The sequence below is a fragment of the Solanum tuberosum genome, unplaced genomic scaffold (genome assembly GCF_000226075.1).
Source record: "Solanum tuberosum cultivar DM 1-3 516 R44 unplaced genomic scaffold, SolTub_3.0 scf00024, whole genome shotgun sequence".
Lineage (NCBI taxonomy): Eukaryota > Viridiplantae > Streptophyta > Magnoliopsida > Solanales > Solanaceae > Solanum > Solanum tuberosum.
Window position 1 is genome coordinate 884,132 of NW_006238950.1, and position 12,359 is coordinate 896,490.

Here is a 12,359-nt window from a genome sequence, read left to right on the forward strand (position 1 = left end):
TTCTAAAACGATAAGATAACATGGCCTACACAATTTACAATGGCCAATAAGGAAAGGATAAGACAGACAAACAAACGTGGTCATTCCACTAGAAAATGTGGCCGACACCTATTATCATGGCCTTCTTTATTAAATTTTTTGACTTATTACCCCAATTATTTTATTTGTGGGGCCTTCTTTATCTTGCGCCTTTCCTTTTCCTTTGCAGGCGATGTTGCTGGAAGATTCTTCCACTTGGTCTTGAAGTCTTTGGAGAAGAGTATTGATATCAATCTCTTCATTGCTATTAGCACTTTGTGCATCTCCTGCCATGCATGATTCTTCATCATAATTGGTGTGGCTGGATGATGCCATGGATATATCATCCCTTATATCTATGTCGAGATTGTTTATTAAATCTCTTTTTACTTCCTCCATGTATAAGGCTATTGCTTCTGATTTGGATATCAATCCTTTCTTCATTTGAAGTTTTCTTGCAATCTGCTTGAATGGGCTAAGATCATCCATCTCTGGTTTTGATATTTCTGTATTTTGATATTTATCCATTGTTGTATTTATTAAATCTATAATTTTTTGACCATGGATTTTTCCTTCAAGGTCTTTTTGTATCAATTTGTTTCAAAACTTTGTATAAAAAGTTCTCTGTAAACATGGGAATCCTTCAGGGGTACTATAAACCTCTACAGACCATTTCATGATCCAAGGGATTGAGAATTCTATAAAAAAAAAAGTACATTAAGGACATTCCTTCAAAGAATATATTATCTTTTTCTAAACTTACGAGTTTAGGGGAGATATCCACCCATTTAGAATATAAACCTTTGTAAGGTTTTGGTAAAAGTTTTACTGAGGGACCATATAAGGTCCACCATTGGCAAAACTAATTTGGAGTAGGCTGGTTAAAAACATGAGAGCATATTTTTATAAATCAGGAATGTTTTTTATTAGCATTTTCATATAATAAAGCTCTATTTTACTAGAACTTTTTGCTCTGGATGGATATAATTCCTTTCTTTTAATGGGCTCATTCCCCATTCTTCTGGAGCCATAACTCTTTTTATAATGATTTTTGAAAAGTTATAAACTTTTTTAGTATTGGCCGGGTAGAAATGTTGGAATTCACCAGACCCTGTTGCTGAGAGTATCATCTCATAATGCATCATGTATTTATAATCAGGTGTGGTATAATAAACTGAATCCAGATATATGTACATTATTTGCCATAGGTCATTTTTCCATCGCAAATCACTTTGTTCCAGAAGAAGTATAACTTCTTTTTTACTATTTTGATCAAATACTTCTATGTTCTCTTCATCTATGAGAACTGTGGAATATGATTGAGGAATATTATCCTTTCCTTGTTTGGATTGCATAAATCCAAGAATTCTTTATACATTGGATGGTTTGTATTAAGACCACTTGTAGAAGCAATATTTGCTGCTATCAATTTTTGGTTTCCCATTTGAGGGAGGATATTACCTCGTCCAATTCCTGCTTTTCCTCTTTCCCTCCTTGAGGGCGGAGGCAATGAAGGTCTCATCATGTCATTAAGATGGAAAACAAAGATTAGTTTAAGTATTCTCTGGTAAGAAAATCATGCAAACTATTATCTGAACCCTTTTTATAATGGATATCAAAATCAAATGGAGCTAATAAAGCCTGCCATCTTGCAAACATTTGTTTTGAAACATCATGCTTACAATATTTATTAAACATGAATTTAGCTGCTTGGCAGTAAGTTTTTATTAAAAACTTCTGGTTAAAAAGATCACCTTGGAACTTTAAAATACTTTTAACTATTGCCAGAATTTCTTTTGCTATTGTGGCGTAATTTTTCTGAGCATCGTTCCATTTGTCAGAATAGAACTGAATAATATAATGGTGTTTATTATCCGGACAATATTAGGCCAGGATACCTCCATATCCTATGTCAGAAGCGTCCATCTCAACCGTTTTTTCCCAATATGGGTTGGCCAAAGTAAGACAATAAAGGTTCTTAACCTTTGTTTTAATCTTTTTAACCGCTTCAGTATGTTTATCAGACCAAGCTTTAGGATTATTTTTTAGCCTGTCATAGAGAATAGCAGTATCCTTGGCTAAAACCTTTATGAAAGGAGCAACATAGTTAAGACTTCCAAGAAATCTCTGTAACTGAGTTTTATTAGTCAGAATATCAGGGAATTTGGACGCAAATTCAATACTTCTATTAATAGGGCTAATGTTACCTCTTTCAATATTATGACCCAAGAATCTAATATTTGTTTGAAATAAAGCCATTTTAGGGCTAGATATTACTAAGCCGTTTTGGATAATAATTTTTTTAAATATATCAAGGTGTTTAAAATGAGTTTCCACATTTTTGGAAAATGCAAGAATATCATCTATATAAATTATTATGAAATTACTGTAAGGTATGAAAATATCGTTCATGATCTTTTGAAATTCAGAAGGAGCGTTTTTAGCCAAATGGCATAACCTTCCATTCATACTGTCCCATAGGGATATTAGAAGTTGTTTTGTATCTGTTTGATTCAGCTATCTAAATTTTCCAATAACCTGATTTTATATCAAATTTGAAAAATATAATGGCATCATAAACTCTATCCAATAGATCTTTCTTATTGGGGATAGGGTACCTAATCCATTTTAAGGCATTATTAAGAGATTTATAATTAATAACCAACCTGGGCGCACCTCTTTCTTGTTCATCATGTTTATTAACATAAAAGGTTGTACAAGACCACAGAGATTTAGAATGCCTTATAAGGTCTTTTTGAAGCAAGGAGTCAATTTCTTTTTTGCATAATTCTAGATAATCATAATTCATCTGGCAAGGTCTTGCTTTTGTAGGAATATTATCCTCTCTAAAATTATCCTCATATGAAAGACTAACAACATGCTTCTTTCTATTCCAGAAAGCATTTGGATGATCCCCACAAATATGAATGGAAAACTAATTTTTTAAAATAGCAACTTTATCCTATAATCTAGGATTTTGAAGAATATTATCAATCTCCATGCTATTAATTTCTCCTTTTATGAAACTGACTTGATTATTTTTTTAAACCAATTTTGAAGATAATTCATTAATCATTCTTATAAAAGGTTTTGTAATAAACTCTAATGTAAAAGGTTTTTCATTCCAAGTTCCAATGATTTTTTTATTATCCCAATAAGTAAGGGGAAAAATATCATTTATAAAAGGAACTCTCAAAGTAATTTGGTTAGTAATATCTTTTACTAAGACAAAACTTTGAGGAATACAATTTTTTCCCTTGCATATGAAAGCTTTGGGCAACTTATATTCAACACCCATTTTACTATCATTTGATGATCTGAGGCTATGGGTTGTTTTATGAAAGTATCTTAAAGGAATAAGTCCCTCTTGAATGCAATTCAAATCAGCAGCACTGTCTATTAGAGCAGTAAATTCTTTTTTATAATTATAATTTATAAGAAGAGTAATCTTAGTATAAAACTTTTGGGAAGTGATAGCTTTCAAGCTTTGTAAAAAATCTTCTTTATTATTACCAAAATTAAGGATTTTAAGAAAGTCAAGATCTTTACTATCTCCTTCATAAGAAGATGATTCTGAGCTATTACCCAGATCCTTAAGACTTTCGATATTATCGAGTCTATTTTCTATAGTGACATTCTTTTCTTTTAAACGATGAATGTCATCTTTGAGATTATTAATCTCTTGCTTTAGATCACTGATTGTCGTAGGAGAACTTATAAGTTTCCTTCTTTCAAATAGGAGATTTTTGACTTCAGCCATGGTGTATGAACATAAGTCATGGTGTACGAACCTTCTTTGGTAGGGACTCCTTCTGTGGTATGATTTTGAGAAGTGGAAGAATAATTGATCTTATCAATAATTTGGGCTCTTATTTCCGAATCTTTAACAATTTGTAAGAGCTCTATGACTTTATCATTATCAATGACATTGATGCTCAATTCCTTGAACTGGGAATAAATCTTATAAAGATCATATTCTTCCCTCTCATTTCTGCAATTTAGCCCTTGTTGACAAGGCAAGCAATCATCTGATGACATACAATCTTCCTGGTGAAGAGTTTTAAGTCTTCGTTTGTAGAGGATTCCTCATTGCTGTTGTATTCTGTTTCTGATTTTCCTGAATCAGAATTTAATAGGATTTTGCATAGAAAGTCCTTGATATTATTATCTATGTCAAGGCCTTTGATTTTTTCCTTGACTCTACCATCTCTAGCATAATGACCAAATCTATCACATTTGTGGCAAGTATCTGATTTGCTAAATTTTTGTTTATTAGATCTCCTTTTTTCCCTATAAGGTCCGGCTCTTCTTTCTTTCTTTTCCATTCTTCTTTTCTTCCATGCTTTATAATCCTTTTTGGAAGATCTGTTCTTAGAAGAATGCTTCTTATCTTTGGAAGTTTCTTTAGGAATATCTAAAGCTAATTATTCATAGAATTCTCCTAACTGTTGTCTTTCATTAAGACTATGCCTTTTAATTTGTTGATTCAACTTGATTTCATTGCATAAAGCAATTCCTTCTTGTATGCAAGCACTTACGAGTTTTCCATAGGTGTAATTGTCATAGTTAATACTATGACTATCTCCCCTAAGAGTCTTTCCAACTCTTTCAGCAAATAGAGCTAGTAAATCATATATAAACTTAGATTTCCAATGAGAGCTATTACACTCTGGCAACTCCATAACCCTGCTAAGAACTACATCTTTATAAAATCTGAAAGATGTGAGGGTCTTACACCTAAGATTTTGGAGCATGGTTCTTATGGTCTCGCTATTATCAGACCATCTTCTTGAAAATTGTTCTATGATATTAAGAACAAGGGTATACACAACATTCTGAGTCAGATTCTGCTCTCCTTCTTGCTTTACAGCTTGAAGAATCTTATCTCTCTGCTCAGTATTTAGATAATTATTCCACCAGCCTTTTAGTTGACCAGTAAATCATGTCGTTATCATATCAACAATAGTTTTGTCACTATTTTTGTTTGACTTACAGATAGTGTTGTACCTAAACATTCTATGTACAGTTGTATGAATATGTCTATATGTATAACCATCTATGTTCCATTCATAGATTTCCTTTCCATTATAATTATTAGTTATAATATGTTCATGCTCTTCCAAGAGCAGATCCTGAGGAGTAGGTCTAGGATAGTTGTACATTCTTTGGACAGGTTTTCTCGCATATTTTTCTAAGATTTTATTAATTTCATCAGAAAACTCTTTTTTATAATTGCTTTCTCCTCCTGAAAAATTGTCAACACCGAAAGGCTTAAGACTACAGCCTTTGAATTTCCTTTCTAAGAGACTTTTCAGGTCCGAAAAATCTTTTAACTTAAAATCTTCGATCTCCGGGGGAGGTTGGATACTGGTAGTGGATACTTTCTCTTTTCCTTTAGTATTGGAATTGATTCTAGAAAGTAGTTTATCAACATTATCATGAATAGAAGTTATATGTTCTCCTAATATGCTCATATAAATGTTAGCATAATTTTGCTGCTTGATCATAATATCAATATGTTGGGCAGTAAGTAAAGTAGTATTATCTTCAAATAATTTTGAAAAAGCATTAAAATAAACAATCTTGTCGTCCTTTTCAATTTGAAATGATTGTAAGGGAGGAAAAACAGATTTAGTAACTTCCCCAGTACTTAATGTAAAATCTCTTTCTATCATAGAGATATAATTATGAACATACTTAGCCATAAACCAAGGAACAAAAGCAATTAATAAGTTTTTCTTGATTCAATAAGATCTGTATAAAATTCTTCTTGAAAACAAATTTGTTCTTCTTTATTAAAATTCTTAAAAAATCATTTTCTAAAAGGTTTCCATCTTGATTTCAAGAATTCTTTAGAAATCTTTTCTCTTGCTGGTGATCCCGAACTAAAATCAATTTGTTTGTCAGTCATCATAAAACAATTTTTTATGTGGAAAGTCCATCTGGAAAATTCATTTCAGACTCAGTTATATCTAAGTCAGAACTAGGCCTGGGAATAGGTCTAGCAATATTATCCCTATCAATCTTAATATTGTCACATCTATAATTTTCTCTAATCTGAGAAGTAGATGCTCTTGAGGGAGTCTGAACAATATAACAACAGGAGAGATATAAGAAGAGTTAGATCTAGATAGTCTAGATGACATGCTATGATTATCAATTCTATTATGCATAGCTATAGGATCAGAAAATTTAATTTTAACAGCTCCATCATTAAACTGTTCAACTTCTGAAACCTCGTTATTAATATTATTTTTTGGTTGGGCTGCACCTTCAATAACCCACTCTTGTGGGAAATCAATCTCGTCTTACTGGATAGGTCTTTTGGTAACAACCTTTGATTTACCAAAATTAGTTTCTATAAGAATGGTTTCATTTTTAAAATCAATCATTCTACACATAGGATTCAAAGTATGTAAGAGTTTATAATAAATTCTATAGCATATGCAAACAACTTCAGGTCCAGGCATATAATCATAACCATGAAGTTTGACATTAAGCATTAGAGAACTTAATGAATTCTCATCCTGTAAAGAGATCTGTAAATTAGGATAAGCATTAAAATAAACTAGTCCATAAGTTAGACTAGTCTATATTGAGGAGAGAGAGAAAAAAAATTTAGAGAGTAAAATGGAGAATTGGGTTGGAGTTGGCATCTCCAACCCTACACTCTATTTTACTCTCCAAATATAGAGTTCTCTATTTTTTCAGACAACCAACTCCAACCTAATTCTCTATTTTACTCTCTAAAAAAGAATCTTTTTTTTATTTCTCTCTCCTCAATATTATATTATTATTTATATTTCATTTATATTTTCTTATTTTGTAATATAAATCTTTTCTTTCTTTAATAATCATCCTATATAATTTTCATGTTATATAAAATTTAATTTTTGAAATTATTTATTTAATATTAAATTATATTTTATTCCTAAATTTCTAAAGAACAACAACAAATAATTGAAAAAAGAAACCGACAAGCACAATTGCAATTACAACCACAACTTCTCTAAAGCATACACTAAATACTTCATTTTTTGAATATTGTTAAATCTAGAAACGAACTACCAGATTACTAAATAATTGTTGTGATTTTTAAAAATATTATGTGATGTATTGTATTGTTATCTTGTATTTAAATTATTATATTATGTATTGTATTTTTAAATTAACATTTGTATCTTATCATTTAAATTTTGTGCATTCTTAATAGTGAAATTAATAATATCAAATTGTATCACAAAGTGATGAATTTTGTTTTTTTTAAAAATATTATTAATTTGAGATGAAAGTAATATATATGAAATAATATATTTTTTAAAATGTATGTTACATTTTAAAAGAATTACAAATATTAGAGATTAAATTAATAGTCTTATATGAAAAATAATATGTTAATTACAAAATAATAGAAATAATAATATAAAATTCAAAAAGTGAAATAGCGAGTATGAATAGTAATTCTCCAAATTTGGAGAACTAATATTCAACTCTCCATAATTGGAGAGTAGAGGGTTTGGAGAGGGCATTCTCTATTTCACTCTCCAAATATTGAGAATGGAGAGTAAAATAGAGTAGGGTTGGAGATGGTCTTATCACTGTTTGAATATTTTAATATTATTTCATTATAAAAAACTTTTAATTTAAGATTCTATAAATTGTATGTTTTTAATTAAATCTCTTGTATACTTGATTAATTTTATATCTAAAAGTTAGCATATATGAATTAATTTTAAAATAAAATTTATGTTAATTCTAGGATAAATTAAAATTGCATCTCCAGAAATCAGAGAATGACTTTACTGTGTGTGAAATCAGAAATGTCAAGTCTGATATATTATGGTGCATCCAGTTTTGCATTCATTGTCCCAGCAAACAGAGAGATTCATGTTGATTCAACTCCCATTACAATGCACAGATAAATACAAAAGCAAAAGAAAACAACTATTCACACACACACTCACACATATATTATATAGCATCAAATACTGGTATATCCATCTAACACAAGAACATTTAGCTCTAAATAAAAAAAACAAATTCTCACTATTTCAGCTATAATGTTTCCAGAGAGTTACCATGTTCACCTGATTCATGAGAATTACGACAGAAAATGCTACAAATTTGTGCATTTGTAAATCATAGAAGCATCAAACCTCAATTTGAACCAAAGAGAGAGAGAGAGAACATATGTGATAATTAAACTTTGGTAATCACAGAATATCGGTATTATGTGAAAAACCTGGATCCGTTTCTACTTCTAACTTGTGCTCCAGAGACTGGTCAAATTGCATCAGCAGGCAATTAGAGAAAGAGCAATATCCTTCAAAGGGCTTGCCTTGAATACCATAAACATTAGTCTAGTAGGCAAAGAACACCTACGTAATGCCTTACAATGATCAAGAAAGTATAACTGCAATGCAACTCCCTTATGGACTACAAACAACAAACACAACACCAACTCACCATTCCAAGTCACTACGTAAAACCATAATCATTCTCCAAAATAGATCGGTAATGTTATTTGACGTAATTTCTTCTCTGAAGACTAGTTCTGCATATTTCTCAACAAGATGGAAAATGGATCATTCAACAGTTTCAGAACTTCTATTCATATCTCCCCTATTAGGTATTAAAATCACAAAAGTTGCAAATATCTGATTCTGAAAGAGCTCTAGCTATTCAATTCAAACTAAAATTTATCCAGCAGAGGTTTTCCTTCAACCAACTTAACAAGAAATTAACATGAAAAAATATTATGGGAGCTATTCAAGTATGTTTTACACTACTACCAATAATACCACCCACAATCAATATATAGTTCTACAACCAAAAGAAAAATGAAACAGGTGGTCAAGATCATATCAATGAAATTCAAGAAAAGCACCATATATAGTAAATATTAGAATTAAATTACTCTTCAAGAGAAGAGGAAGAACACAAAATCCATTAACAAAAATGTCTGACTATTGTCATTCAAACAAGTTCTATAATCTCAGGGTAATGCAATACAGATGGAAACAACAATGAATTTACCCAAACACTTCATGTCCTCCTCCGCTAAATTGAATCTTCACTTTGGCAAATGAATATCTCAACTATCTCACAAAAAATCCCTCCCAGGATTACCTCAACCTTTCTGCACACAAGGTATAACCATATTTAATACTGCTAGACCACAGTTACCACTTATCTGATTAGAGCAGTCGAGCCCCTCAAGGTGCAACCTAAAACCTGCCCCTGAGCACCACCTTTGTTGAGAAAACATTCCCAACTGTCGTAAAACTTAGCCATTTTCTCTTTTGCAGTTCCCAGGCAAAAGATATTTGTACTTGTCTGGATTTTCAAACAGATAAGAAGGAAGATCAATTGCTGAGTACGAATGGGGGATAGGCCCCATGTTGCCGATAATATCCTTGAACGTGTACTCCTCAGGAAGCATGTCATATAAATCAGCTCCTTTACAAATGACATCCTGAATCCTTGTAGGATTCAGATAATGTGAAAACCTCACTCTATCACTGTGGCTGTAAGCTTTCATCTTGAATATAAAGTCACTAATGTGGCGGAAACAAAAGCTACAATGCCAACCTGCATCTGCCAAAATGTAATCACTCTGACGATAGTGTGCATATCTAGTCTTACCACTCTGATACCTGTGGACTGAAGCTCTCCAGCTTCTGTGCTTAATCTGAAATTCAAATGAGTACAAGTAATTCTTCAGATGAAGGTGAAGGACATGAGGAATGTCATCACACCACCTCAAAAGATTAATAGTATGAGCGTTCGGAATCTCATCAACGTCGGACATTATGAGCAAATCATCATCCTCAATGCCAGCAAGTCTCAGAAGTTGGTCCAATGCTACTCTCTGATATGCCTCTTCAAAAAATGGATTTTCACCTTTTTTGTCTCTTCCGGCAATGTTTCCATATGCCAAGCGAGGCTCAATGAACTTAAATTGGTCCCTATTAAGTGCAAAATTGTGGAGTTTAGGCAAACCAGTAAATGTTGAGTTTGACTCAAGAAGAACAAACTGTGTGATGTAAGGATACAACTCCTTCCATCTGATTTTAAGCATATCGACTTCATTACTGAATAGAACAGCATCAAAGACGCGCCTAGGATATTCACGAACTTCCCATCCATGTAGCTTACAAATATCCTCCATTGGTACATTCTCATGATAATAATGAGTAATTTCAATAAAGGGCTTTGGAGGAGATTGCCAGAGGGGACGGAGGAAGTAGGTAATTTTCTGCCCATGCAAGTATGCACCAACTATGAACATTGGCACAAACACAACCAAAAAAATGAGAGCCTTCAAATCTAATCCTCGAAGCATACACCGTAGTCTTGACATGCTTAATGTTGTGGGTGAATCCTGCTGCACATTAAAACAGTAACTTTCTAAGTACATAACCAAAAGTAGTAATAACCCAACATGTTAAATCTTTTTTTCTTCCCTTTTGGGTGGAGAGGGTAGGTGGTGCCAGACATGTCATCTATAAGTTCAAACAGATATTTCTTAAGAACCAACTGACAAAACATTGACCAAGGAACTCCAAACATGTTCAGTATATACAAATAGTTTTCTCATGAATCCTTCAACACAGAGAAACAAATCAATTTACTGTTCCAAACATGTTCAGTATATACAAATAGTACAAATTTTGTTTTGCTGTTTGGAATTTCAAGTCTTGTACAACCATAAGACTTGAAATTCCAAACAGCAAAACAAAGTATCAGAAAGAGTGCAATAGAGGAAACAGGGAATTTCAATCCTTGATCTACTTATACAAAACAATTGGAAATTACACAATTTTGTCTCCATAAAAAAATTATTTTGCATTTAAAAAAATTTTTTTAGAAAAAAAATAACTTTGGCTACAACTATTTTCCTATCAATTGAGGATTCTGGGTTTACAGATAATCCATAAAACAAAAAAAAGCACATTCTAGAAAGAGAGAAACATATGATCTTGGCAGAATTTTGAATTTGAAAAAACAAACAAACAATGAGATGAAAAATAAAGTGTAAAATTGTGATTATTACCTGTCCACAAACATCTGGGCAAATATCATCACTCTTCTTCGAAGTGTAATAGTAACCATCAGACATCATGAGAACCAATCTAATCAACAAATGCTGGTTGATTACCCCTCTTTCCTGTTGTCAAAGATCGTTAATGGAACTGCAGACATTTACCCAGAGAGCTTCTCTAATGGACAATTCACAACTTAATAATAGCCGTTTGCTGGGTTCCGATGGATATATATATACATACACAAACAGAGAAGCCTAGTTGTAGTTCAACAAGGATAGAGAAAAATAAATTTATGGACCAATTTCTAGTTTTTGCATAATATTGGGGGCATAATATATAAATATAAAACTTAACTTGGCAATGACATTTAATTTTGAATGTGTATAAGTTGACACTTAAATTTGTATAAATTGAACAAATAGACACATATGTGCTATATGATAATTTTGTAATCTACGTTGCGTCCTTCATATATTATGACATGTAGCATATGTGAATCTACTTGTTCAATTTTATACTCCATCGGTTTCTAATTACTTGTCCATTTTTCCTTTTTTAGTTGTCCCTAATTTCTTGTCCATTTTTACAATTCAAGAAAGGACAAACTTTTTTTAACCTATTATACCCTAAATTAATTACTTTGGAAAGAGATAAAACTTCTTGAAAATCTTAAATTTTTAATTCATCCACTTCATAATTAATAAGGGTAAAATAGTAAAGTTACTATATCAATTATTGTTTATTTAATAGGTGTGTCAATTTAAAAATGAACAAGTAATTAGGAACAAAGAGAATACTAATTTAAATGTTACTTGTACACTTTTAAAATTGAAGGATATAATTGCCTGTTAAACTCAAATTAAGGATTAGGTTTATATATTATACTCTTTCATATTGACGGGGGCTGGTGGAATTAATTGTATTTCCTAATCCAAAAAGAAAAGCCCTTTCACATTCCTAATAAACTTATTAAGTAAGATTTAAATTCCAGATAGGATAGGATTAATTGCCTCTCTCTCTTCACCAACATAACGCGGTCAACATGCGGATTCTCCACCGTATATCCCAACAATGCTGTCCCATATTTTATCCATTTGCATTAATTTTGTTTCTTTCTCTTCATTAACATATTAAATCACTCAATTTAACTTTTACTCTTAACGATTAAGTATTTCATATATATCCGTTAATCATAGTGAAGTGATAAATATATTTGTATTGATGTCACAGTTAAAAAGTGGACGTGATGACACATGTCTTATCTCACCAAGACAAATATGATTAAAATTCAAA

The 12,359-nt window shown here is 31.5% G+C and overlaps 1 protein-coding gene across 2 annotated transcripts; it reads right to left on the reverse strand.

The window, feature by feature from the left end:
* Window positions 1-8,886: 8,886 nt before the first annotated feature.
* LOC102599985 (uncharacterized) lies at window positions 8,887-11,353 on the reverse strand. Of its 2 annotated transcripts, none has more exons than XM_006341250.2 (2): window positions 11,075-11,353; window positions 8,887-10,402 (listed from the first exon to the last, which is right to left on the reverse strand). In XM_006341250.2, exons 1-2 carry the CDS (start codon window positions 11,141-11,143, stop codon window positions 9,305-9,307), a joined length of 1,167 nt encoding a protein of 388 aa, XP_006341312.1. In that variant the 5' UTR covers window positions 11,144-11,353; the 3' UTR covers window positions 8,887-9,304. The 2 variants fall into 2 exon arrangements, with proteins under 2 accessions (XP_006341312.1, XP_006341311.1); XM_006341249.2 differs by having other exon boundaries at window positions 8,887-10,405.
* Window positions 11,354-12,359: the final 1,006 nt, after the last annotated feature.